We start from the raw sequence: 23,296 nt of genomic DNA on the forward strand, positions 1-23,296 counted from the left end.
ATGCTCAAGGAAACGCCACATGTAAAATGGTCCTTCCACAGAGCAAGATGTTCAGTCAACAGGTTGCACATTTCACAGCCAGAGAGCACTTTGTGTAGAGCAAGGAAATCTGATTAAGCAAGGAAGCCAACGAGGCAATAAATAAACAGACCTGCTAAGTTTGCTGACATTTTATTCAATGAAACCACAATGACAAACAAAAGTTGTTTGCTCGTCAAAGGTTTTTGTTCCGTGCTAATCTCATAAAATCTTCCGTTTCTAAGAACAAAAGCAACGGTCGCTCCGATGGAAAAACGAACTCTTAAGACACATACTTGGAAGCAAATCTTATTTAAGTTTGCCTTTCATTTGGAAATGTATAGATATATTTCATGTTTATCCCTGTACGGCGCGAACCAAGAAGCAATAGTTCTACCATAACGTTACCTCCATATAATTCGTAATGTTCATATTGTTTGCTGATCTCCCTTTTACTCTAAAAATAAAATCACTTTTAATATAATGACATGAAGGGAATGGTGAAAGACATGTTCCCTAGCAGCACCAGACTGAGAAATGACAGGAACTATTGTGATGCCACAGTTGGTGCAAAACACTGTGGAATAAGACCCTTAATCGGGGTGGGGTGGGGGGGTGTCAAACTGGATTTCTTGGAGAGCTGCATCACCACTGTAGTTGTCCTCCATGGACCGGCCGGGGGGAAGACAGGATGGACGGTTTCCTGCAGCACTCTGCTGGCCAAAACAGGTTGTGCAGGAAGCTGGGGAGGCCAAAAACAAGCCGTGTGGGGGCCACGCAGGGCCTCCATGCAACCTGTTTCCGGACGGCAGAGTGCCGCAGGAGGCCCTGGAGGCCAAAAACAGGTCATGGGGGAGCCGCACACGCCCCACCCGGCGACCCATTTTTTGGCTGGCCACTTTTTTGATATTTCCAGGTCGGTTCCATGGGCCAGATTTAAGCACCCCACGGGCTGCTTCGGAGTTTGACACCCCTACCCTTAATCAACAGTGGGTGGAAACTCCATGTTTACCACCAATAGAGAAAGCAGTTTGTTTACTATATTAAATAGAGTTGACCAACTACCGAAAGCTATTAGTAGACGGTAGAGATGTGGGTCCAAGCTGGGCCAGGTCCCCAAGCTATTTTAAAGTTAACATGAAAGAAGAGCATTGATGTATAGCTGTCTTGCGCCACCCTTTGATGATGATCAACCAAAGGCTTTTGTTTCTATGAAAAGTACAGAAACCGTTTTGGTTGAGAAGGAAGAAAACAAAGAGGCCACAGGGTTAAATTGCCGTGGTCCAGAACTTGGTTTCGTGGTTACTTTGTGAAACAAAAGAAATAGGGCAGACTAGTGTGAAATAATAAAGATGGCAGGCTGTTAGTTACAAGCAGCATACTGACCCAACTCAGGCAAGAATGCTTGCAAAACATTTTACAAACTGTGCTTGCACCCAGATTTTTAATGCCTACTAGATTTCAGATGATGTGTGTATGTGTATAGACACACATACGTGTGTGTATACATACACACATATATATTATGTATACACATATATTATATGTAATGTAAAACTGCTACAAAGAAATCTAACTACTAACAGAATAACAGAGTTGGAAGGGACCTTAGAGGTCTTCTAGTCCAACCCCCTGCTGAGACAGGAAGCCCTACACCATTTTAGACAAATGGTTGTCCAGTCTTCTTAAATACTTCCAGTGTTGGAGCATCCACAACTTCTGGAGGTAAGTTGTTCCACTTGTTCTGTCAGGAAATTTCTCCTCGGTTCCAAGTTGCTTCTCTCCTTGATTAGTTTCCACCCATGGTTTCTTCTCCTGCCTTCAGGAGCTTTGGAGAATAGCTGGACTCCCTCTTCTTTGTGGCAACTCCTCAAATATTGGAAGACTGCTATCATCTCATCCCTACTAAAGAAACTACACTGATAAAGGCCAAACTCTAAATATCATTACATTTTAAAGCTCACAGGGCTGGCAAAGAGGCAAAGCACAATTAAAAATTTCTGGATAAATTGCAATTAAAGTATAGATTTCCTACAATAAAACTTGCCTTGCTTTGCGAGGCAAAATTCAATCATAAGCGCTCCATGCCTTTGGGATCATAATTGATCCCGAAGGACGACAAAGAACTAGTAAAAGCTCTCCCTTCCTTCCAAAACCTTTATAATTCCATACATTATACATTCCCTAATAATAAAAGGATTAATTAAAAGGCCCAGAACAAATCCAGCTGTATGTTGTGTTTGTTTTTATTCGAGAGTTTCACACAGAGAGATGGTCCAACCTACTATTAGCTGAAACGAAAAAGGAAAATCAAAACTAAACCTAAATAAGATTGTGAACATTTTCCGTTTTAGCCAGATAAGAAGCTAACAAGATGTACAAGTATCAGGTTGGCTTCATTCAAAATTTTCATCCAAAGTCTTCAGTTAAAAGGAAAAATTATCAGAGGCTAAGAAATCCCAAAGACAAATAGCACTATAATTTTCATTATAATCCTGGAAATTAATTCTCCGTGGAAGAGAAAGACAATCTACTGCCTGTACAGCAGAACAAATATTAAGGATTGGAAGACATTAGAGGTAGTCCTCAACTTACAGCCACAATTGAGCCCAACGTTTCTGTTGCTAAGTGAGATGGTTCTTAACTGAGTTTCCCCTCATTCTATGACCTTTCTTGCCACAGTTAAGTTAGTAACAAGGTTGCAATGTCAACTTTGCTTGTCAGGTCGCAAAAAGAGATCACATGACCCCAGGACACTGCAACCGTCATAAATACGAACTACTTGCCAAGCATTTGAATTTTGATCAAGTGATGATGATAATGATGATGATGATGGAGCAGCAATCAGTCGTAAGTGTGAAAACCCAGTCATGAGTCACTTGCAACTTCGATCACAAAATAAAAGGTTATAAGTCAAGTACTTTTCTACAATACAGGTTACATATACCCTGTGGTATATTGTTCATCCTATACCTTAAATAAAGCAATCTCACCTGTACACAGTAGGTTTAAGCCATGACTTACTTAAGATCTAGGTGGCTCCAAAATTAGATTAGTAAAATGCTTTTCCCAAGCCTATCAGGTTTAGAAAGAAAAACAAAAGACAGCTCAAGAGGGGGAAAGCATTTTTCCGAGATTTTCCTTTAGGAAAAATAATTAAGAGGAGGGGGACTGAGCTAAGGGAAAAGACTGTCAAACTTTGTATGAGTACAGATACCTGGTTCTAAAAATACAAACAGTCTGTAGACAGAAAATCTGTTCCTATCACTCCTTCAACAATATACCCCATTTCCCTGAAAATACGACCTACCCTGAAAGTAAGTCCTAGTTTGATTTTTTACACGTGCCCAATATGAGCCCTACCCTCAAAATAAGTCCTAATTAAGATCCCGCCCACTCAGGATCTAGAGTGCATGGGTTAAAATTAAGCTAGGGTGGGGATGAGAGGTGGGTGGAGCTGCCCTACTACTTACCATTGGACAGTTGTAGCCAGGCCTCGCACACCCAGACACCTACCTTGCTGGCCCATTTCTTCTGCAGCTGGCAAGGCTGGCAAGGCTTTCCTGAAGGCCTCTGTAACTGATAACAAAGCTCTGGATCGATCCAGAGCTCTGTTATCGGCTGCAGAGGCCCTCAGGAAAGCCTTACTGGCCACAGAAGAAGACATTCCTGAAGGCCTCTGACAGTGAAAAGGAGGCCCGCGGCGACACGTGCAAGTGAGGTTAGTCAGTGGATGACATCCCCTGAAAATTAGACCTGGTGCCTTTTTTTGTGGCAAAAAATTGTAAGACAGGGTCTTATTTTTGGGGAAACACGGTACAAATTCAATTCTTAAAAAAAACAAAAACAAATGAAATCACAATACAATCCCAGCCACTGTGAAGAAATAGTGAAATGTATTCTGTGCTGTATAACTTTGCTATACAAATAGCCTGAGGGAAGCACATCCATTTTCAGACTAATAGGATCACTTTATCAACATGGGGAGACCGACTTGGAAAACTCATCCAGAAGAGGAAAATTATAGCGTATAAGCAAAAAATAATAATAGTTCCCATATATAAAATCATCACAAGCTTCTGCCTATCTTTTCCACAACCTCCAAAATAATTATTCAAATGGTAAACAATCATATTTAGGATGGCTTCACATTTACTATCTCACTACATTATGTTACCTTTTTAATAATCCTAAAGTACACAGAGAATCAAATATATATATAAAAAAGTTGATCTGTTAGAGAACCCCAGGATGATCTCAGATCAAAATAGGCTATACAAGTAGTCCTTGACTTACGACAGTTCATTTAGTGATATTCAAAGTTACAACAGCACTGAAAAAAGTGACATAACCATTTTTCCTTCTTATGACCATTTCACCATCCCCATGGTCATGTGATTTACATTCAGATGCTTGACAACTGGTTCATATTTACGATGGTTGCAGTGTCCTGTTCATGTGATCCCCTATTGTGACCTTCTGACAAGTAAAGTTATTGGGGGAAGCCAGATTCACTTAACAACGGTGTTACTAATTTAACAAATGAAGTGATTAACTAAACAAATGTGGCAAGAAAAATCATAAAACGGGGCAAAACCCACTTAACAAATTTCTCACTTAGCAACATAAATTGTGGGCTCAATTGTGGTCATAACTCAAAGATTACCTTTATATCTTCTTAGACCAGAAGTGCGATGGCTCAGGGGTTAGGACGCTGGGCTTGTCGCCTGGAGAGCTGACAGCCCAAGTTCGAGACCTGAGTGCCATGCAACGGGTAAGTTCCCATCCTTGCCTCAACTCCTGCCCACCTAGCAGTTTGAAAGCATGCAAATGCGAGTAGATAAATAGGTATCACTTCAGTGGGAAGGGAACAGGTGAGCCTTTAGCAGATAGTCATGCTGGCCACACGACCACGGAAATTGTCTTTGGACAACGCTGGCTCTCTCGCCCAAAAAACGGAGATAAGCATCGTGCCCTAGAGTCAGACACCAATGGACAGAGGAAAACTTTGCCTTCTTAGTCCTCCCTTGATGGTATCGGTGCTAATCTTCCAAAGAAATCCTTAAATAATCTAGTTTTATTCATTTCTATGAAACCGAGTATTAACTTATGAATTCGGGAGCACAAACATCTGACACAGTGGACAAGTGAAGCCAGTTGTCATTTTTTTAAAGCATCAGCCATCCCAGCTGATCACACCATAAATACATGCCAATTGCCAAGCACCCAAGTTAGGATCGCGCATACTGCGACAATCATAACTTGCAAGGACCAGTCGTAAGTGACTTTCTTCAGTGTAGTTGTAATTTCAAACAGTCACTAAAATGAATGGTCGTAAGTCAATAATTTTTACAGGATCCAATCTGGGCCGGTCACTGGGACCAGAGGTTGTGTCTTCCAAGCTTTCAGACTCGTGCTGGAGCCCACCTTTGGGGAACTCCTCTCTACCAGAGCGTGTGCTCAGGGCTATTCTGTGTGGGGTACAGGTGGTCGAGTTACGACCACAACCGAGTCCAAAATTTAGGCTGTTAAGCGAGACATCTGTTAAGCGAGTTTTGCCCCATTTTACAACCTTCCTTGCTACAGTTGTTAAGTGAATCACTGCAGTTGATAAATCAGTAGCCCGACTGTGAAGTGAATCTGTCTTCCCCGCTGACTTTGCTTTGTCAGAAAGTCGCAAAAAGGACATCGCGTGATCCTGGGAGACTCGAAAGGTCATAAATATGAACCACTTGTCAAGCATCTGAATTTTGATCACATGATCATGGGGATGCTGCAAAGGTTGTTTAAGTGGGAAAAATGGTCATAAGACACATTTTTCAGTGCTGCTGTTGTAACTTTGAACAGGCACTAAACAAACTGTTGTAAGTCAAGGACTATCTGTATTTATAGGGTGCCTGTTGTGTGCAGCTTTTTAGATGTAGATTGGGGAATTGATGGCTGGCGATTACATCGCTGGCTATTGTTTCCTTGTGCTGCCAAACCTTTGCCCCCTTAATACATGATAAGCTGGGGGGTAAATCAGCACACCTGTTGACCGACGAAAGGGCCCTGTTTCCCAGGCTTCAATCACTTCCCTGGCTGTTTTTGTACTTGCTCGTCCAACAATCTTAGTAGCTGCAAAATGGAATTTATGTATTTTTTTTGCCACAATGTCTACTCCCACCCACCCGCCTTGCTCTCTCCTCATGCACTATAAACTAAGACCCATGGTACACAGCTACCACATTAAAAGTATTAGTGCATAAAATCAAAACCTTATTGCCCTAAATTTTCAAAACGTAAAAATAGCTTAAACTTCCGTACTGTTTCCTTGCTCGTTTTGTGTTTTATTGCTGCTAATTTGCCCTTGTGGCATCTGGAGAATCAAAGCAAAGAAAGGCTATTATTAATTTTTACAGTTGAGTAAGCTATTTCAAAATCACTACATTTCCCCAGCTTATTCTCGCGGAACTTAAAATGTTACTTTTAATAACCCGTCCTGTAAGTGATTTAACCAAATTAAAAGCACCACCACCAAATTGGTTTCAAACTCACCCTGGAACAGAGATACATAGGGAAGAACATGTTTTTCAAATAATTTCCCCCCCACCTTCCATTTCTTCAAATGTTTACTTCATTATTAATTGGCTCACATATCAAAAGGACTGTGGCTGTTCTTCCTTTAAGTCCCTCTTTAAAAACTGAGAAGCCATCTCGGGCTGTCAGCAGAACAGACAACTCTTCAAGCAAAGCAAAATGACCCCCCAAAATTGGAATAAAATGAAATCTGCTGTCCAACCAACCACCAATTCTTTCTTTACAACAATGGTAAAAAGCAAAATTTTCCTTAGGGGTGATCATTTTCTGTAGCCTCAGAGTCCTCTTTATATTATTTGGAAAAATAAAGAAGAAATCCGCAACCGTTTGTATCCTGGTATTCCTACTGTAACTACAGTTTTATCAACACTTGAGCCCCCACAGTCAGTTTGTGAATGAGGGAACAGAAGAGGAACTTACCAAATTTGCAGATGATACTAAGCTGGCAGGAATAGCTAACACCCAAGAAGATAGGCTCAAGATCCAGATGGATCTTGACAGACTAGAAAACTGGGCCATATCTAACAAAATGAAATTCAATGTAGAGAGAAGTAAAGTCATATACTTAGGCAAGAAAAACCCAAAGTACACATATAGACTGGGTGAAACCAGGCTCAATAGAAGTAATTGTGAGAGGGTTCTTGGAGTCTTAGTGGACAACCAGCTAAATAGGAGCCAACCGTTTGCAGCAGCAGCCAAAAATTCATCCTAAATTGCATTAACAGAGGGATACAATCAAGATCAAGGGAGGTACTAATACCACTCTATAAAGCCTTAGGAAGACCACACTTAAGAGTACTGCATCCAGTTTTGTTCACCACATTATAAAAAAGATGTTGAGACTCGAGAAAAAGTACAGAAAGAGCAACCAGGATGATGAGGGGATTGGAGACTAAAACATATAAAGAAAGGTTACAGGAACTGGGCCTGGCTAGTCTAGTGAAGAGAAGAACCAGGGGAAACAGGATAGCAGTCTTCCAATATTTGAGGGGCTGCCACAGAGAGGAGGGGCTCAAGCTATTTCCCAAAGCACCTGAAGGCCAGACAAGGAATAATGGATGGAAACTGAACAAGGAGAGATTCACCCTAGAAATAAGGAGAAAATTTCTGACAGTGAGAACAATCAACCCATGGAACAGAAGTCGCCTTCGGAAGTTGTGGGAGCACCATCACTTGAGACTTTCAAGAAGAGACTAGACTGCCATCTGTCAGAAATGGTGTAGAGCCTCCTGCTTGGGCGGGGGGTTGGACTAGATGACCTACAAAGTCTCTTCCAACTCTGATTATCTGTTATCTGAAGAAGATCGAGAACAGAGAAGGGGAAAATAAATCATTCATTCCTTCATTTATTCATATATTCATTCATATTGTTTTTTCCTAATACACTGTGATAAAGAGGCAGGGAAAAAAAAACCCGCCGGCTTTTATAACATTTCATTCTCAACTGAAAAAAAAAAAAGTGAATTGTGACCATTTTTTACACTTACGTCCATTGCAGTGATCCAAATTCAGATGCTTGGGCAACTAACTCATATTTATGACGGTTGCAGCGTCCTGGGGTCACGTGATCCCTTTTTGCAACCTTCTCACAAGCAAAAGTCAACAGGGAAGCCAGATTCACTCAACAACCGTGTGACTAATTTAACTGCAGTGATTCACTTAACGACTCTGGCAAGAAAGGCTGTAAAATGGGACAAATCTCACTTAACAACCGCCACACTTAGCTCAATGAGTTGGGATCGACTGGGGTTGTACATTGAGGACTACCTGCATGTGGAGGCCTCCTGCTTTTTGAATCTACTGCAAATTGCCACCTAGAACGTTTGGCGACCACTTAAGAACTGAACAAGCTATGCAATTAGCAGCCACAAGTGAGTCTTAACTATTTCCTGAAAGAGGGAGGAAAAATTAACTTTATTGGTTTAGCAAAAGAAAGGGTATAAACACTGATGAGCTATTTCCGAAGTGAGCAATTTACTTCTCAGCCAGAAAATATGCCACATGTATAAGAAGTACAATAAAAATGGACCGAACAATTAAAATTGTGGAGTGAATGTTCTTACTTGGGTAAATTTATATTTAGATTCACCTGCGAACCAACAGAGGTTCCTTGTCCTTCCACTGCAATGAAATAATCAGCAGAGGTTCACCCAAAAAAATTGCTCAGAAGAATCCAGGAGTTACCAATAATGCAGAGAAAAAAGACAATCAGAAATAATAAATTGTCTTAATAGCTTTGTTGAGTGCCGGAGGAGAGCACAGCGTAATAACGGGCAACCTTCGATAATTAAGAGGGGTATTAAGTCATTTCACCTGAAATATGAATAATCTTTGGCTTTGATACTATTAAAGCAGAATTCCAAATGCAAAGAGATGAAACGGTGTTTTCCTACAATCTATGGCAGGGGTGTCAAACGCAAAGCCCATGAGGCCAGATGTGGCCCACAGAGTGTTTAAATCTGGCCCGCGGTGCTTCTGGCAGCCAAAATGGGTGCAGAGGGCGAATGCAGCCCCCCCCCCCATGCCTCGTTTTGGCCAGCAAAGTGTTGCAGGAGCTGTCCAGGCCAAAAACGGGGCACAGGGGGGCCAACAGAGTGCTGCAGGAGGCATCCGTCCCATCTCCCCACCAGCTGGCCGGCCCAAGGAAGAAAACTACAGTGGTGATCCGGCCCTCAAAGAAGTCCAGTTTGACACCCCTGGTCTATGGAAACCATCATATAGGTAATCCTCGACTTATGGCCACGATTGAGCCCAAAATTCCTGTTTCTAAATGAGACATTGGTTAAAGTGGATTTTTTGCTCCATTTCACGGCCTTCCTTGCTATAGTTTGTTAAATGAATCACTGCCGTCGTTAAATCAGTAACACAGCTGTTGCCTGAATCTGGTTTCCCTGTTGACCTGGCTTGTCAGAAGGGTTGCAAAATGTGATTTGCATGATCCTGGGACCCTGCAACTGTCATAGAGACAAGCCGTCTCAATTCTGACCATGTGACCGGGGGGACAGCTGGGTGAAAAATGGTCCCCGGTCACTTTCCCAGCACCTTTCTAACTTCAAATGGTCACTAAATGAATGGTTGTAATTTGAGGTTTTGGGAGACCACCAGAGTCATAGACTAAGACCAGGAAATGCAAAAACGTCCTGGAAGAAGGCTGTGGCAAATAGCTTCTGTATCATTTCTGAAATAACTATACAGATATGTCTATCAAGTTGTGTTTGATTGAAATAAACTTTGAGGGGTCCTTGGTGCTCTCTGAGCTTGGTTGGTTTCTTGGGAGACATTTAATTATCCAAACTTGGTAATACCATCACTGCACTGATGACGGTGCCTAGTATGGTAACGAAACGTCTGCAAGAAAACCACCAAGCTGTGAAAGCACCAAGGATGTCTCGTCTCAACCCTGAGCTACAAACAATCTCCTTTACTGAAGTAAACTTTCCATACTCCCAACATGAAGCTTCTCCTGTGTTTGTAAGAGACATACTCCTGTGTCTTATAAACATCCTACATGAGTGGTTTTGTCTGAGCTCTGCACTGGAATATAAAAAGGTAAACAAGATCAGCAGGGCTTAAATTTGGATAAAACAGCATCACAAAGTGGGATATAAAACTAAAGGATATAAAAGGATATAAAACTAAAAAAAAAATACCCTGGAGAAAGTTTGTTAGGACACCATTTTCATCTTGCCACTCACAAGTCACTAGAAATCAAGCTTGAATCCGAGGAGACTTTATAGTCTTGGTATGTGGCCATCAGGTCATGTTTGAGAATAATACTTGGCCTTATTTATAGGCTAGCTCGATACCCGTGCTTCGCTACAAAACTATGTGATCGGGCTTAGTTTTTTGGGAGGAAAATAAGGGGGGGAAATCTGCCTCTGCCTCCCAACATCCATCGGTATTCATCTGGCTAGCATCCTGTCAGGGTATGAGAGAGGTGAGGGCTGTCTGGATACTGAAACAGTATTTGCTGTGGGAGCTAGGAGACAGCAAGGAGCCTGGGCGTGGCTTAGGTCAACTGTTCTGTACTAAAGCTGCTTGGTGCTGTGAAACTGAAACTCCTCTCCTCTGATTGTGTTTTGCATTTGGAACAGGTTTCTTTTCAGGTTGGGAGGGGGAGTAGAACTCCTTAGCATCAGAGCATGTTAATAATAATAATATAGGGAATACTAATGCTCTGATGGTCATTTGGAAAAATCCTTTCTTTCCTAGAAGCCAAGAGGAACATACGTGCCAAATTTCAAGTTTGTAGGCTTTACGGTTCTGGAGATTTTATGATGATGCACAAGGGGTATTGCGCTTTTATATATATGGATTACCACTGAATCCAACTCTCCATTATGCATACATTTGGCTAAAGGGAACACCCATTGAAACACACTGTACCTAAAGACAGCAATGCTGAATGATGGATGGCATTCACTCAGTATAGATCCAGTCTATGTGCTAAACTCTGATTATTAAAAGCTTCCATACACTTAATACATTCAATACGTTCCTGGTGTATTTAATATTATCCAGATATATTTCATTTTTTCTGTTAACTGCGTTTGTCCCCTAGGGGGAAAAGCCCACAAGTTAAACTGTAAATATAGCAGCGGGAGCTGGGAACAATTTTCATAATTTTTAAAAATGATTGATTGCACTCAGATAGGCAGGTAGGACTTCCTCCTTTTTTATCAGACAAATAAAAGGATCTCAAAAATTGTTTTCCTTGCTTTTTCCATCAAAGTTTGTGCAACTGAGTTGCAATCCTGTAGCCAACTGTCCTCCTTATGTCAAATTCTACGGATTACAAAGGACTAGCATAAAATCTATCAAATCTAAGGAGTTTAAGTTAAAGGACAGCCATTTATAAACCGTTAAATACCAGGTGTCTCTTTTTACTTTTTCCACCTTACTTTGGAAAATAAGTTATTTAAAAAAGCACTTACTGTCATTTTGCAAGCCCTCATATTAGCCAGACAGAAAATCAGTGTGGCGGAGCACGTTCGGATACTGAGATTCAAATCCATTCTTTGGACCTGTCACACTTTCTCATTACTTATCATTTCAAAGAAAGAGCTCATGGGAAGGGATGGGAAGGGAAAGTTTCAGAAATATGTAATATTTAAAATGCTATTTCATGTTACCTAACTCACAGTCCAAATTAGTACAAATGATTTCCTTACTTTATCAGTCACATTTAGAGATGTGTCAAGATCAATGCCTCTACTAACAGGCACAGCATTCAAACTTTGGATTTTCAATTTAAAAAATATATTGGAAGTCTACCACTCTAACTACACATTTCTTAGTCGGGAAACAGCTGGATTATCCCAGAGAAATGGCCACAAGAGAATTTAAATAAGCCTAGATACTTATACGAAAACCTCATTTGTTTGGCTCAAAGTTAACAATGTAATATAAAACTTACCACAATTTGATTTTTTTGAGGGATGTGGCAGTTAATGTTTGAAACCTAAAATCTTTTTTCTGAAAAGCCCCATGATGTACCCCCCTTACTCAACACAAATGTCACCTATAATTCAAGTAAAGGCTGGTTGAGGTTAGCCAGCTAGTTAATTCATCTTCAGTTTATAATGAGGTAAGTACATATTGTATACAAAGATATAAAATACATTTTTCAAATCACAAGAGCTACATTTATACGACTTTCTAAGCCAGAACCAGACAACCGCTTTGTATTTTGTATGAAGCTGGTCAACTTTGATTTTCTTCCTACTATTCACGATATTTAATATTTAATAACGTGAAATAGCATTGTATGCAACTTCTTCTCCACATGAACTCCAAAATATAATCAATAGTAGGCTATTACACGAGATTTTGAAATTTTCATTCCTTGCACTATCCTCTGTATTCTATCTACCGTGTTTCTCATATAAGGCCGGGTCTTATTTTTTTTTGAGCCCCGAAAAAATGGCTAGGCCATCTTTTCGGGGGTGACTTAATTCCCGCCCCCCTTGCATCTTCGGGAGGGCGGCAATGGCTTGGATGTTGACCTTGGCGTTGGTGGGGCACTTCGTATCGGGGTCAACGCAGGCAGCACCATATCCGAGTGTGCAACAAAAGTACTTCCTAATGGCAAGCCCCCACCCCCACCATTCCCCCCATTTTGCATGTTTTAATATAGGCCTTAATTTGGGGGGAGGGGCTTAATTTCATTTCATGCCTATAAAACATGCTGGGACTTCCTATTGGGGGAGGCCGTATTGTTGGAGAAACAGGGTATCACCGTGAGGTAATAATAATGTATCAGGTACTTCTCAACCCACAACTATTATTCTAGTAATTATTTGAAGCTACAACTGCACTAAAATAACTGGGAACATGTACACCATTTCTCCCACACACACAAGTTTTAAATGTCAACATTACAGGCAGTCCTCAACTTACCACCATAATTGAGCCCAAAATGTCTGTGGCTGAGGGAGACATTTGTTAAGAGATTTTTGCCCCATTTTGTGACCTTTCTTGACACATTTGTTAAGTGAATCACTGCAGCAGCTGTTAAGCTAGTAACATGGTTGTTAAATGAACCTTGGCTTTCCCGTTGACTTTACTTAAGAGGTGGTTGCAAAAGAGGATCACATGACCCATATGACACTGCAATGGTCGTAAATATGAACGAGTTGCCAAGCATCTGAATTTTGATCATGTGACCATAGGGGAATGCCACAATGGGTTGGTAAGTGTGAAAAATGGTCATAAGTCACTTTTTTCAGTGTTATAACTTCAAACAATTACTAAATGAGCTGTTGTAAGTTGAGGACTACCTGTATACTAAAAATGACCCACTGATCTATGATTAATTTAACTATGGTCTAATCAACAATCCCCAATATTCAGGGCCAACACAACAGAGCACCAAATTGTAAACTAACCACATAGGTTTGCAAAACACATTACGGTAAAGGTAGCTCAGTACTTTATGGCCTAATGGGTTGTCATAGCAAAGTTGCACAATATTTTCAATCTATAGAGGGGAAGAATTAAATCCTAATTCAAATCCAAATTACTGAGATATGCTGCAGTTAGAACTCTCTAAAAATCATTCAAAAGCCTCTAGATATATACTGTGTACAAAGAAGCAAGTATCTTTTTTGAAAGCGTATCAAAATATTCTAGAAATACAATCTATTCCAATTGTACTATAACTGGTCTGATTGTGGTGGGGTAAGAGGTATAAAATGGTATTTTTAACTTTCTCCCTCTCCCGTTTTACGCCTTAAAGCACGTTGTTCCAAGTTCCAGAGTAGAAAAATTGTATATCCGGTTGAAAATGGACAGCGTGATTTCTAATCAATGCCACGTTCAGCCTTTTTTTCCAGGGACTTCATTTGAGGGTTTGGGTTTTCTCGGCTGCACTAAAAATTCATAATTAAATACATTACTTAAAGGGCTACTCAGCAGCACGGCTAGGCAAATTTTGCCAAGTTGCACTTTGTTAAGCACATTGGCACCAGCACTGCACCCTTCCTCATGCTCTGAGACACCCAGGCTTCCAGATGTTAGTTCCCTGCCATTGCTTTGAGGTTTTTATCCCCCCCCCCCGTCATTTTCACATACGTGTGCACGTAAGTCTCTCTGCAGCAACTATACCAAAGTGTCATCTGCACATACCAGCAACTTGTAAAAACCTTCTAAGCAGTCATCCAAATCTTTGAGGGGGGTCATTTTGCAAAATGTCATCGCCCTTATGAAATCATCTCTTCAAAACCCTTACCAAGCAATACAAAAATGCCTTGAACTTTTTCAGCATCCTTTATACAGATAGGCCTCAACTTACGACCACAACTGGGACCAAAATTTCTGTTGCTAAGCGAGACAAGCTGTTAAGGGAGTTATGCCCCATTTTAACGACCTGTCTCACCACAGTTTTTAAGTGAATCTGGCTTCCCCATTGACTTTTGCTTGTCTGAAGGTCGCAAAAGGGGATCATGTGACCCCGGGATGCTGCAGCCGTCATAAATGTGAGTCAGGGCCCAAGCGTCTGAATTTTGATCATGTGACCATAGAGATGCTACAACGGTCATAAATGTGAAACACAGTCACAAGTCACTTCCTTCCGTGCGGTTATAACTTCTAACTCTCACTCAAAGAGGCCTACCTGTATTTGCAGGAAGAGAGCACAAATTAATCTAAGTAGCAAACAAGCAAGCCATACATCCTCAAAATATTTACATTTTATCAATATTCTTTAGAGAAGAAAGTACTCTGCTTGTAGAACAACTTGGAGAAGCTGTGGTACCCAACACAACGAATAAAAACCCAGCCTTAGAGAAACTGAGTTTATCACAACATGGTTAACGTCAGAGGGACGAGAAATACAGCCCATTAGTACTGCTTCCCATATGTGAGTTAGTTTAGGCCGTGGAAGATCAAGATACTTCTAGTCATAAACATGGAGCTAAATTTCTGGGTATATTTCTGCCTACAGGATAGGTAGTCCTTGACTTACAACCGTAAGTAACATTGAACAATCACTAAAAGAACTGTTGTAAGTCAAGGATTACCACTGAAAAAAGATCATTTTTTCACACTTATGACCATACTTAAGGTCATAAAATGGGGCAAAACTGAACAAATGTCTCACTTAGCAGTTTTGGACTCAATTGTGGTCACAAGTCAAGGAGTGCCTGTATCGTAACGTTTAGTTAGCAATTCTACTAGTATCCGTAAGGCCCACTTGCAAGTCAATGCTAAACTAGAATACAAGTCAGTTGACACTGAATCCTATGAGAATTAATTTTGAGCAGACATGCTTATGATGGCCTTGCACAACACAACAGCAGGCATTTGTTCACAACCACAAAAAGCAGAGGCCCAAAAGAGATGGAGGAGTGATGTCTAAATGAGCCTAACAAAATAAGGTATTTTCTCCTACAAGATCAGCTCTGACGTTGATGAGATACCATCTCAGCATGATGGTTTACAACAGGGGTGTCCAACCTTAGCAAATTTAAGACCCACTGTTCTGACCAAGGTTTCCGAGACTGTAATTATGCACACGCTTATTTTAAAAACAAGTCTTGTTTTATTGCAATGATGGGAATGAATGCTGTTTTCATTCCTAGCCGGTAATGAATCTCAAACAGTCCCTCAAGATAAGCACCCACCTTACTTTCCTGTGAAGTGCTGCCAATAACAGAAGTGTCCAATGAACTAGGAAAAAAAGTACAAAGCCGAAGTACAAAGAGCTTCAAGAATGAGTCTGAACCGAACAAACGACTTTGCTTCCTGCAAAGGTTTCGTCATCTTTGCCTGACCTTTATACCTTATGGGAGGGGCAATCACCTCCCAGCCTTACTCCCGAGTCACCCCTTTTGTCTCAGCTGCTCTCACCTTCTAGCAGCTCTGCACACATGCGCACTGGGAACAGGCTCCCCTTGTTCCTCTGCCTCGCTGCTGCCAGACTCTGGAGGCTCTGGAGGCAGCACCCCACTCCCAGATAGTCCTGGCCCCATTTCTGCATCGGACGCAGGACCCTCGTCTGAGTCCTTTCCAGACTCCCAGACTGATCCCCGGTCTTTCCCACAGTCCGATTCCACTGCCGTCTGCCAGGCTGCCGGTGAACCACATTACCCATGGACTTCAACTCCCAACATGGCTAACTGGGGAATTCTGGGAGTTGAAGTCCACAAAGTTGCCAAGATGGACACCCCTGATCTATACTGTGTTGTCCAGCCTTTTATACACAGAATGCTTTCTGTAATGTCCACTTTTTACACCTAATTCTAAAAGTCCAGCCTTTGTTGATGACAGCATCAAAATGTCCAGAGTCACTAATATCAACAGGCCATCCACACAACATATTGCAAAGCAAGCCTGTCGGTATATCCTGACTGCAATCTAAGTTGCCTCTTTTACCAAGGTTATTTGTTAGGACTAGTCACGTCTGATCTGAATACCGGATGTTCAGCACACAAATATAGCTCTTTTCATCACAAGCAATGGATGGTTCTGTAAGAACATCCAAGGGACTCACCAATGAGTCAAGGTTTGCAAGGTTTAACTCTATATAACCACTACAGGTACCTTCCTGCCACCAGAAGTTCCAATCGCTAGAAAAATGGAAGCTCCCGAAATGCAGGTGGCTCCAAAAATCTGGTGATTACCTTCAGAAAAACTAAAACTCGAAGGACAGGCTATTGTGATGGTGGAGCTGTAATGGAAGCAAAACAACTAACAGGTTCAGAATGAGGCAAATGATTGTTTCCTTCCACAAAAGGACACAGCTTTGTCCAAAATTAAACACAAGATGCCAACCAGAAGGAAGCAACTTTGCTCATGGACCTGACAATATCTGACATGTTAAATGCTCACTGGGCAAGAGAGCTAGCCATACAAAGGACCAAACTAACACAGGTGGCCTGGTTCTCTTTAGGGTTACATCTATCAAACAATCCATGTGGCTTTAAGGCAGGGGTCTGGCTTGGGAAGAAACCCTTCAAACCCCCACCCCAAAAGAGCAAGAGGCCGCTCCTGTCCCCTTAGCCCCCCCTTACCTTCTTTACTAAGCCTCATCACCTCTCGGCCGCTGCTGCTGCCCTCTTTCCCAGAGTCTTCTAGGTCAATACCTGGGGGAGAGGGGGAGAAAAGTGCCCATCAGAGAATGATTGCATGGGGCTCCAGCTTGGGGAGGGGAAGAGAGAGAGAGAGAAGATGAGAGAAAGAATAAGAGAGACACAGAGAGAGAAAGGGAGGGAAGGAGAGAATGAGAGAGAGAGAATGGGAGAATGAGAGAGACAGAGAATGAGAGAGAGAATGAGAATGAGAGAAAGAATAAGACCGACAGAGAGAGAGTGAGAAAGAGTGGGAGGGAGGGAGGGAGAGAATGAGAGAATGAAAGAGAGAGAGACAGAGAGAATGAAAGAGAGAATGAGAGTGAGAGAATGAGAGAGAATGAAAGAGAGACAGAGAGAGAGGAATGAGAAAGAGAATGAGAAAGACAGTGAATGAGAGAGAAAGAGAGGGAGGGAGAGAATGAAAAGAGAGTGAGAGAAAAAGAGAATGAAAAAGTGAGAGAATGAGAGAGTGAATGAGAGAATGAGAGAGGAAAGAGAATGAGAGAGAATGAAAGAGGGAAGAAGAGAATGAAGAGAGAGAGAGAGAATGAAAAGTGAGAGAATGAGAGGAAATGGGAAAGAGAATGAAAGAGAGAATAAGAAAGTGAGAGAATGAGAGAGGGAATGGGAAAGTGAGAATGAAAGAGAGAGAATGAGAAAGAGAGAGTGAATGAAAGAAACAGAGAGGGAGAATGAAAGAGAGAAAGAGAGAGGGAGGGAGAGCAAAGGGATCTGGCTGCCCCCACCCAGCAGCCCCATCCCCAAAGACCCCCACTCCCTCCCTCCCCACCTCTCCCTGCATCCCCGCACGGGCATCCTCTCGACCACCTCCCCATCCCACCCCCGCTGCTGGGGGGGCATGCTTGGCGACAGCCGTGTCTATGTTTTCCTCCCCCTCCTCAATCTCCCCACCCCCGTCAGCCCGGCCCCTCCGCCCCCGCGACGGGCAAGGGGGGCGAGGCGTGCCAGCAGCCTCCCACTCCCCCCTCCCCTCCCGACGCATGGCAAGTGTGTGGGGGGGGCAGCCTGGCGGTTGGAGGAGGGGGGGGGGGCTTACTGTGCGGGGGGGCGGCTTCCCGCACCCAAGCGGCCCAGGGCTGGCCCAGGAAAGCCTCCGGGCTGGGCACGGGCCGCTCCAGAGCCGCCATGGCAGCAGCAGCAGCGGCGGCGGCGGCAGCAGCAGAAGCACCGCCGCTCCTCCTCCTCCTCCTCAGCAGCTGCTCCTTCTTCCTCCTCCTCCTCAGCCGCCTCAGCCGCCTCCTCCTCCTCCTTCCCCTCCCCCCCGCCGCCGCCGCCACCGCCGCCGCCGCCGCGCGGCTCCCGAGGCTCGCGCCGCCTTGCCCGTTTTCTTCCTCCTCCGGCGGCCCCAGCGCGCGAGCAGCCAGCCACGGGATTCGAGGACGCCGCACGTCATCCTCGGGACGTTCCGCCGCCTCAAGCCGCCTCCCCGCCGCCACCGCCCACGCGGGGTGGGGTGGAGGGTGAGGTGGGGGGGCTGGAGGGGAGGGGAGGGATGGAGCGGGAGGGGGGGCGCCGGGAAAAGTGGCAGCCCCTGCTCCCTATCAGAGCAGGCGCCCCGGCCGGCGCAGGCGCAGGCGCGGTGGCGCCGGGAGAAGCCGCCGAGGCTGCCCTCAACAAGCCGCCGCCGCTGCTTTCCCTCAAAAAAAAAAAGCCCGCCCGGTCGAGGGGAAGAGCGGGCGCGAGGATGGACGGGTTGGGGGGAGGGGAGAGGGAGGGGTGGGAGGAGCTCAGGCTCGCGGGACGTCCTGAGGGAGGGGAGGGTCAGGCGGGGCGGGGGGCTGAGGGGGCCAGGAAAGGGGGTCTCCTCCTGAGAATAGGGAAAGGATTGTGGGGTCCTTGGTACCCTCTGAGTTTGAGGGGCGGGCGGTTCTTGCGGACGTTTGGTGGCCCGACTAGGGAACATCATCAGGGCTAGGAGGGAGTAGGGTTGTGGAGAGGAGGAGAAGGTGGAAGAGGAGGATGAAGAGGAAGAAAAGGAGGAGGAGGAAGAGGAAGGAGAGGAAGAAGGAGGAAGAGGAAGAAAAAGAGGAGGTAGAGGAAGAAAAACAGGAGGGAGGAAGAGGAAAAGAAGGAAGAAGAAGTGGAAGAGGAGGAAGAAGGAGGAAGAGGAAGAAAAGGAGGAGGAGGAGGAAGAGGAAAAGGAGGAAGAGGAAGAAAAGGTAGAGGAGGAGGAAGAGGAAGAAAAGAAGGAGGAAGAAGAAGAGGAGGAGAAGGAGATGACGACTATGGGGTTCCTTGGTGCTCTCTGAGCTTGGGGGGTTTTCTTGCACACGTTTCGTGACCCAACTAGGCAACATCATCAGGGTTAGAAGGGAGAGGAGTATGCAGGAGAAGGAAAGGGAGAAGGAGAAGGAAGACAATGACTGGGGTGCCATGCTAAAAAGTTTAAAGTCTTCATCATTAGCTCTAATAGAATTGCCTGAAGCTTAAGAGAGTGCAAAATATTGTGAGGTTCCTCGGTGCTACTGAGCCTGGGGATTTTCTTGCAGACGTTTCGTGACCCAACTAGGCAACATGATCAGGGCTAGAAGAAAATGGGCATTGCAGAGTAGAGGAGAAGGAGCGGGAGGAGGAAGAAGAAGAGGATGACTAGGAAACATCACCAGGGTTTGCAGGGTAGAGGAGGAGGGGGAGAAAGAGAAGGACTGTAGGTGAGCTTGGGGATTTTCTTGCAGACGTTTCATGACCCGACTACATAACATCATCAGTGATAGAAGAGAATGGGGCTTGCAGAGTGGAGGGGGAGGAAGGCGGGGAGAAGGAAGGGCAACTGTGGGGTTCTTGCTACTCTCTGTGCTTGGTGGTTTTCTTGCAGACTTTTCATGACCCAATAGAAAACATCACGTTATCCCCATTTGCGACCTGACAAGCAAATTCAACGGGGATACCAGATTCTCTTTACAACCATGTGACTAATGTACCCAATGGCAGTGATTCACTTAACAACTGTGGCAAGAAAGGTCGTACAATGGGGCAAATCTCACTTAACTAATGTTGTGGCCGGCCAGCAGAGCTGGCAGCAGACTTGGACAGGGAGGAGGTTGGGGAGGAACACGGGCCAGTCCTAGAGTCTGGGGAAGGCTCAGGTGAGGGTTCTGCGTCGGACACAGAGATGGGGCCAGGGCCGTCTGAGAACCATCAGCTGCCTTCAGAGTCGGACATCAGTGGGGCGGAAGAACAGCTGGAGCCTGTTCCCAATGTGCGCATGCACAGAGCTGCCCAGAGAAGGGAACAATTAAGGAACAAGTGTTGACTCGGGAGTAAAACCACAAGTGGATAGTGAATGGCCCCTCCCATAGGGAATAAAGAGGACCAAAAGGGGAGTGGTGTTTGCAGGAGACAATTAGTACAATTCATTAGAGTTAAGATCTATTCCTGACTCCTTGCCAAGTAATTTCTGCTACAGCATGGTGTTTGGAAGATATTGGCCTGGCAACTCTCCAAGCCTGATAAAGTTCTGTAGTTGTGAAATCTCTTGAAAGACTGTTGGCCGGGACTTTGCTGGAGAAGAATTCCCTTTAACCTAAATAAAAGGGGTTTTACCGGGATGAGGCGTCGGCTTCATGATCTTGGGAAGCCTAGGTCAGAACAACTAATGTCTCACTTAGGAGAGAAATTTGGAGCTCAATTGCGGTCGTAAGTCAAAGACTACTTGTGTAAAAAGCTAACCCTCGCTGTTCATTCTCTTCTCCCTAAATATCATGTGCATTTTTTAAAAAAGTACTTTCCTTCAGCCTGTATGTACTGAATGTGCGTTAATCTGTATTCGGCTTGATAACTGCAACTTTCACCAGCCCTAAATAAATCTTTAATCAAATATACCACGTTTTCCTGAGCACCTTCGCTTTAACTGTGTCAGTTCACGCAAACATTTCAGGATCTCTGGAAGCTGAGTTTAGCTGGAGTCCGGAAGCGACACACACCGACTTTTCTTCCCCTAATAATGCAAAACTTAAATCACTGCCATATTAAAACCAGTTAAACACAGTGTGGAGCCACTGCTCGCCCTGTCTATTACAGCTGTAGCTTTCTTAAATAAGGATGAACTGTTTAGGGTTTTTAGTCTTTTTACCTCCTCGAAATTAGCTGCTGCCTTCTGCCTGTTAAGCTTTTCAGCAGATCCGGTAGGAATTATAGCAAAAGAACAAAAGGCAGACGCTCAAACCATTTCTTGATACCTGTCTTTGTCCTGCAAGGGGATTTCAGAGACCCCCAAACAAGGCTGCCTCCTCTTTCGTGCTCGGGCTTACTTGGAATTGAAACAGATCATGACCAGATGCAGAAGGAATCCATGAAATTCTACACAAGATCATTTAACTGCCCAAAGAGCTGCTGATCCAGTTCTAGAGAGAAATGATTGAGTCTATCATCTGCACCTCTATAACTGCCTGGTTTGGTTCTGCAACCCAACAGGACAGACACAGACTTCAGAGAGTAATTAGGACTGCAGAAAAAACAATTACTGCCAACCTGCCTTTCACTGAGGACCTGTATGCTGCACCAGTCAAAAAGAGGGCTTTGAAAATATCTACAGACCCCTCACATCCTGAACATAAACTGTTTCAACTCCTTCCCTCAAAACGATGCTATAGAGCACTGCATGTCAGAATAACTAGACACGGACAGTTTTTTCCCAAACGCCATCACTCTGCTAAACAAATACACTGCTCAAAAAAATAAAGGGAACACTTAAACAACACAATGTAACTCCAAGTCAATCACACTTCTGTGAAATCAAACTGTCCACTTAGGTAGCAACACTGATTGACAATCAATTTCACCTGCTGTTGTGCAAATGGAATAGACAACAGGTGGAAAGCATAGGCAGTTAGCAAGACATCCCCAATAAAGGAGTGGTTCTGCAGGTGGTGACCACAGACCACTTCTCAGTTCCTATGCTTTCTGGCTGATGGTTTGGTCACTTTTGAATGCTGGCGGTGCTTTCACTCTAGTGGTAGCATGAGACGGAGTCTACAACCCACACAAGTGGCTCAGGTAGTGCAGCTCATCCAGGATGGCACATCAATGCGAGCTGTGGCAAGAAGGTTTGCTGTGTCTGTCAGCGTAGTGTCCAGAGCATGGAGGCGCTACCAGGAGACAGGCCAGTACATCAGGAGATGTGGAGGAGGCCGTAGGAGGGCAACAACCCAGCATCAGGACTGCTACCTCTGCCTTTGTGCAAGGGGGGACAGGAGGAGCACTGCCAAAGCCCTGCAAAATGACCTCCAGCAGGCCACAAATGTGCATGTGGCTGCTCAAACGGTCAGAAACAGACTCCATGAGGGTGGTATGAGGGCCCAACGTCCACAGGTGGGGGGTGTGCTTACAGCCCAACACCATGCAGGACGTTTGGCATTTGCCAGAGAACACCAAGCTTGACAAATTCGCCACTGGCGCCCTGTGCCAGTGAAAGCAGGTTCACACTGAGCACATGTGACAGACGTGACAGGGTCTGGAGACGCCGTGGAGAACGTTCTGCTGCCTGCAACATCCTCCAGCATGACCGGTTTGGCAGTGGGGTGGCATTTCTTTAGGGGGCCGCACAGCCATGTGCTCACCAGAGGTAGCCTGATTGCCATTAGGTACCGAGATGAGATCCTCAGACCCCTTGTGAGACCATATGCTGGTGCGGTTGGCCCTGGGTTCCTCCTAATGCATGACAATGCTAGACCTCATGTGGCTGGAGTGTGTCAGCAGTTCCTGCAAGACGAAGGCATTGATGCTATGGACTGGCCCGCCCATTCCCCAGATCTGAATCCAATTGAGCACATCTGGGACATCATGTCTTATTCCATCCACCAACGCCACGTTGCACCACAGACTGTCCAGGAGTTGGGGGATGCTTTAGTCCAGGTGTGGGAGGAGATCCCTCAGGAGACCATCTGCCACCTCATCAGGAGCATGCCCAGGTGTTGTAGGGAGGTCATACAGGCACATGGAGGCCACACAGACTACTGAGCCTCATTTTGACTTGTTTTAAGGACATTACATCAAAGTTGGATCAGCCTGTAGTGTTTTTTTCCACTTTAATTTTGAGTGTAACTCCAAATCCAGACCTCCAGGTGTTGCTAAATATGATTTTCATTGATAATTTTTGTGTGATTTTG

At 44.3% G+C, this 23,296-nt stretch overlaps 1 protein-coding gene across 5 annotated transcripts in view; it reads right to left on the bottom strand.

The window, feature by feature from the left end:
- Positions 1 to 18,441, bottom strand: part of ATXN7L1 (ataxin 7 like 1) — a 74,399-nt gene extending 55,958 nt beyond the window's left edge. For 3 of the 5 annotated variants that reach the window (XM_026677194.2, XM_087967790.1, XM_087967789.1), the window contains exons 1-2: positions 18,226 to 18,407; positions 17,109 to 17,180 (exon numbers count right to left, since the gene is read on the bottom strand). In XM_026677194.2, the coding sequence (XP_026532979.2) occupies positions 17,109 to 17,180; positions 18,226 to 18,316 (163 nt within the window). In that variant the 5' untranslated portion in view covers positions 18,317 to 18,407. Of the gene's footprint in view, positions 1 to 17,108; positions 17,181 to 18,225 lie in introns of all 5 variants that reach the window. The other 2 variants (XM_026677195.2, XM_026677197.2) reach the window with 2 other exon arrangements.
- Between the last annotated feature and the right edge of the window lie 4,855 nt (positions 18,442 to 23,296).

This window comes from Notechis scutatus, chromosome 6, assembly GCF_049901735.1.
Source record: "Notechis scutatus isolate UNSWTSFEM ecotype Mainland chromosome 6, rNotScu1.2, whole genome shotgun sequence".
Classification (NCBI taxonomy): domain Eukaryota; kingdom Metazoa; phylum Chordata; class Lepidosauria; order Squamata; family Elapidae; genus Notechis; species Notechis scutatus.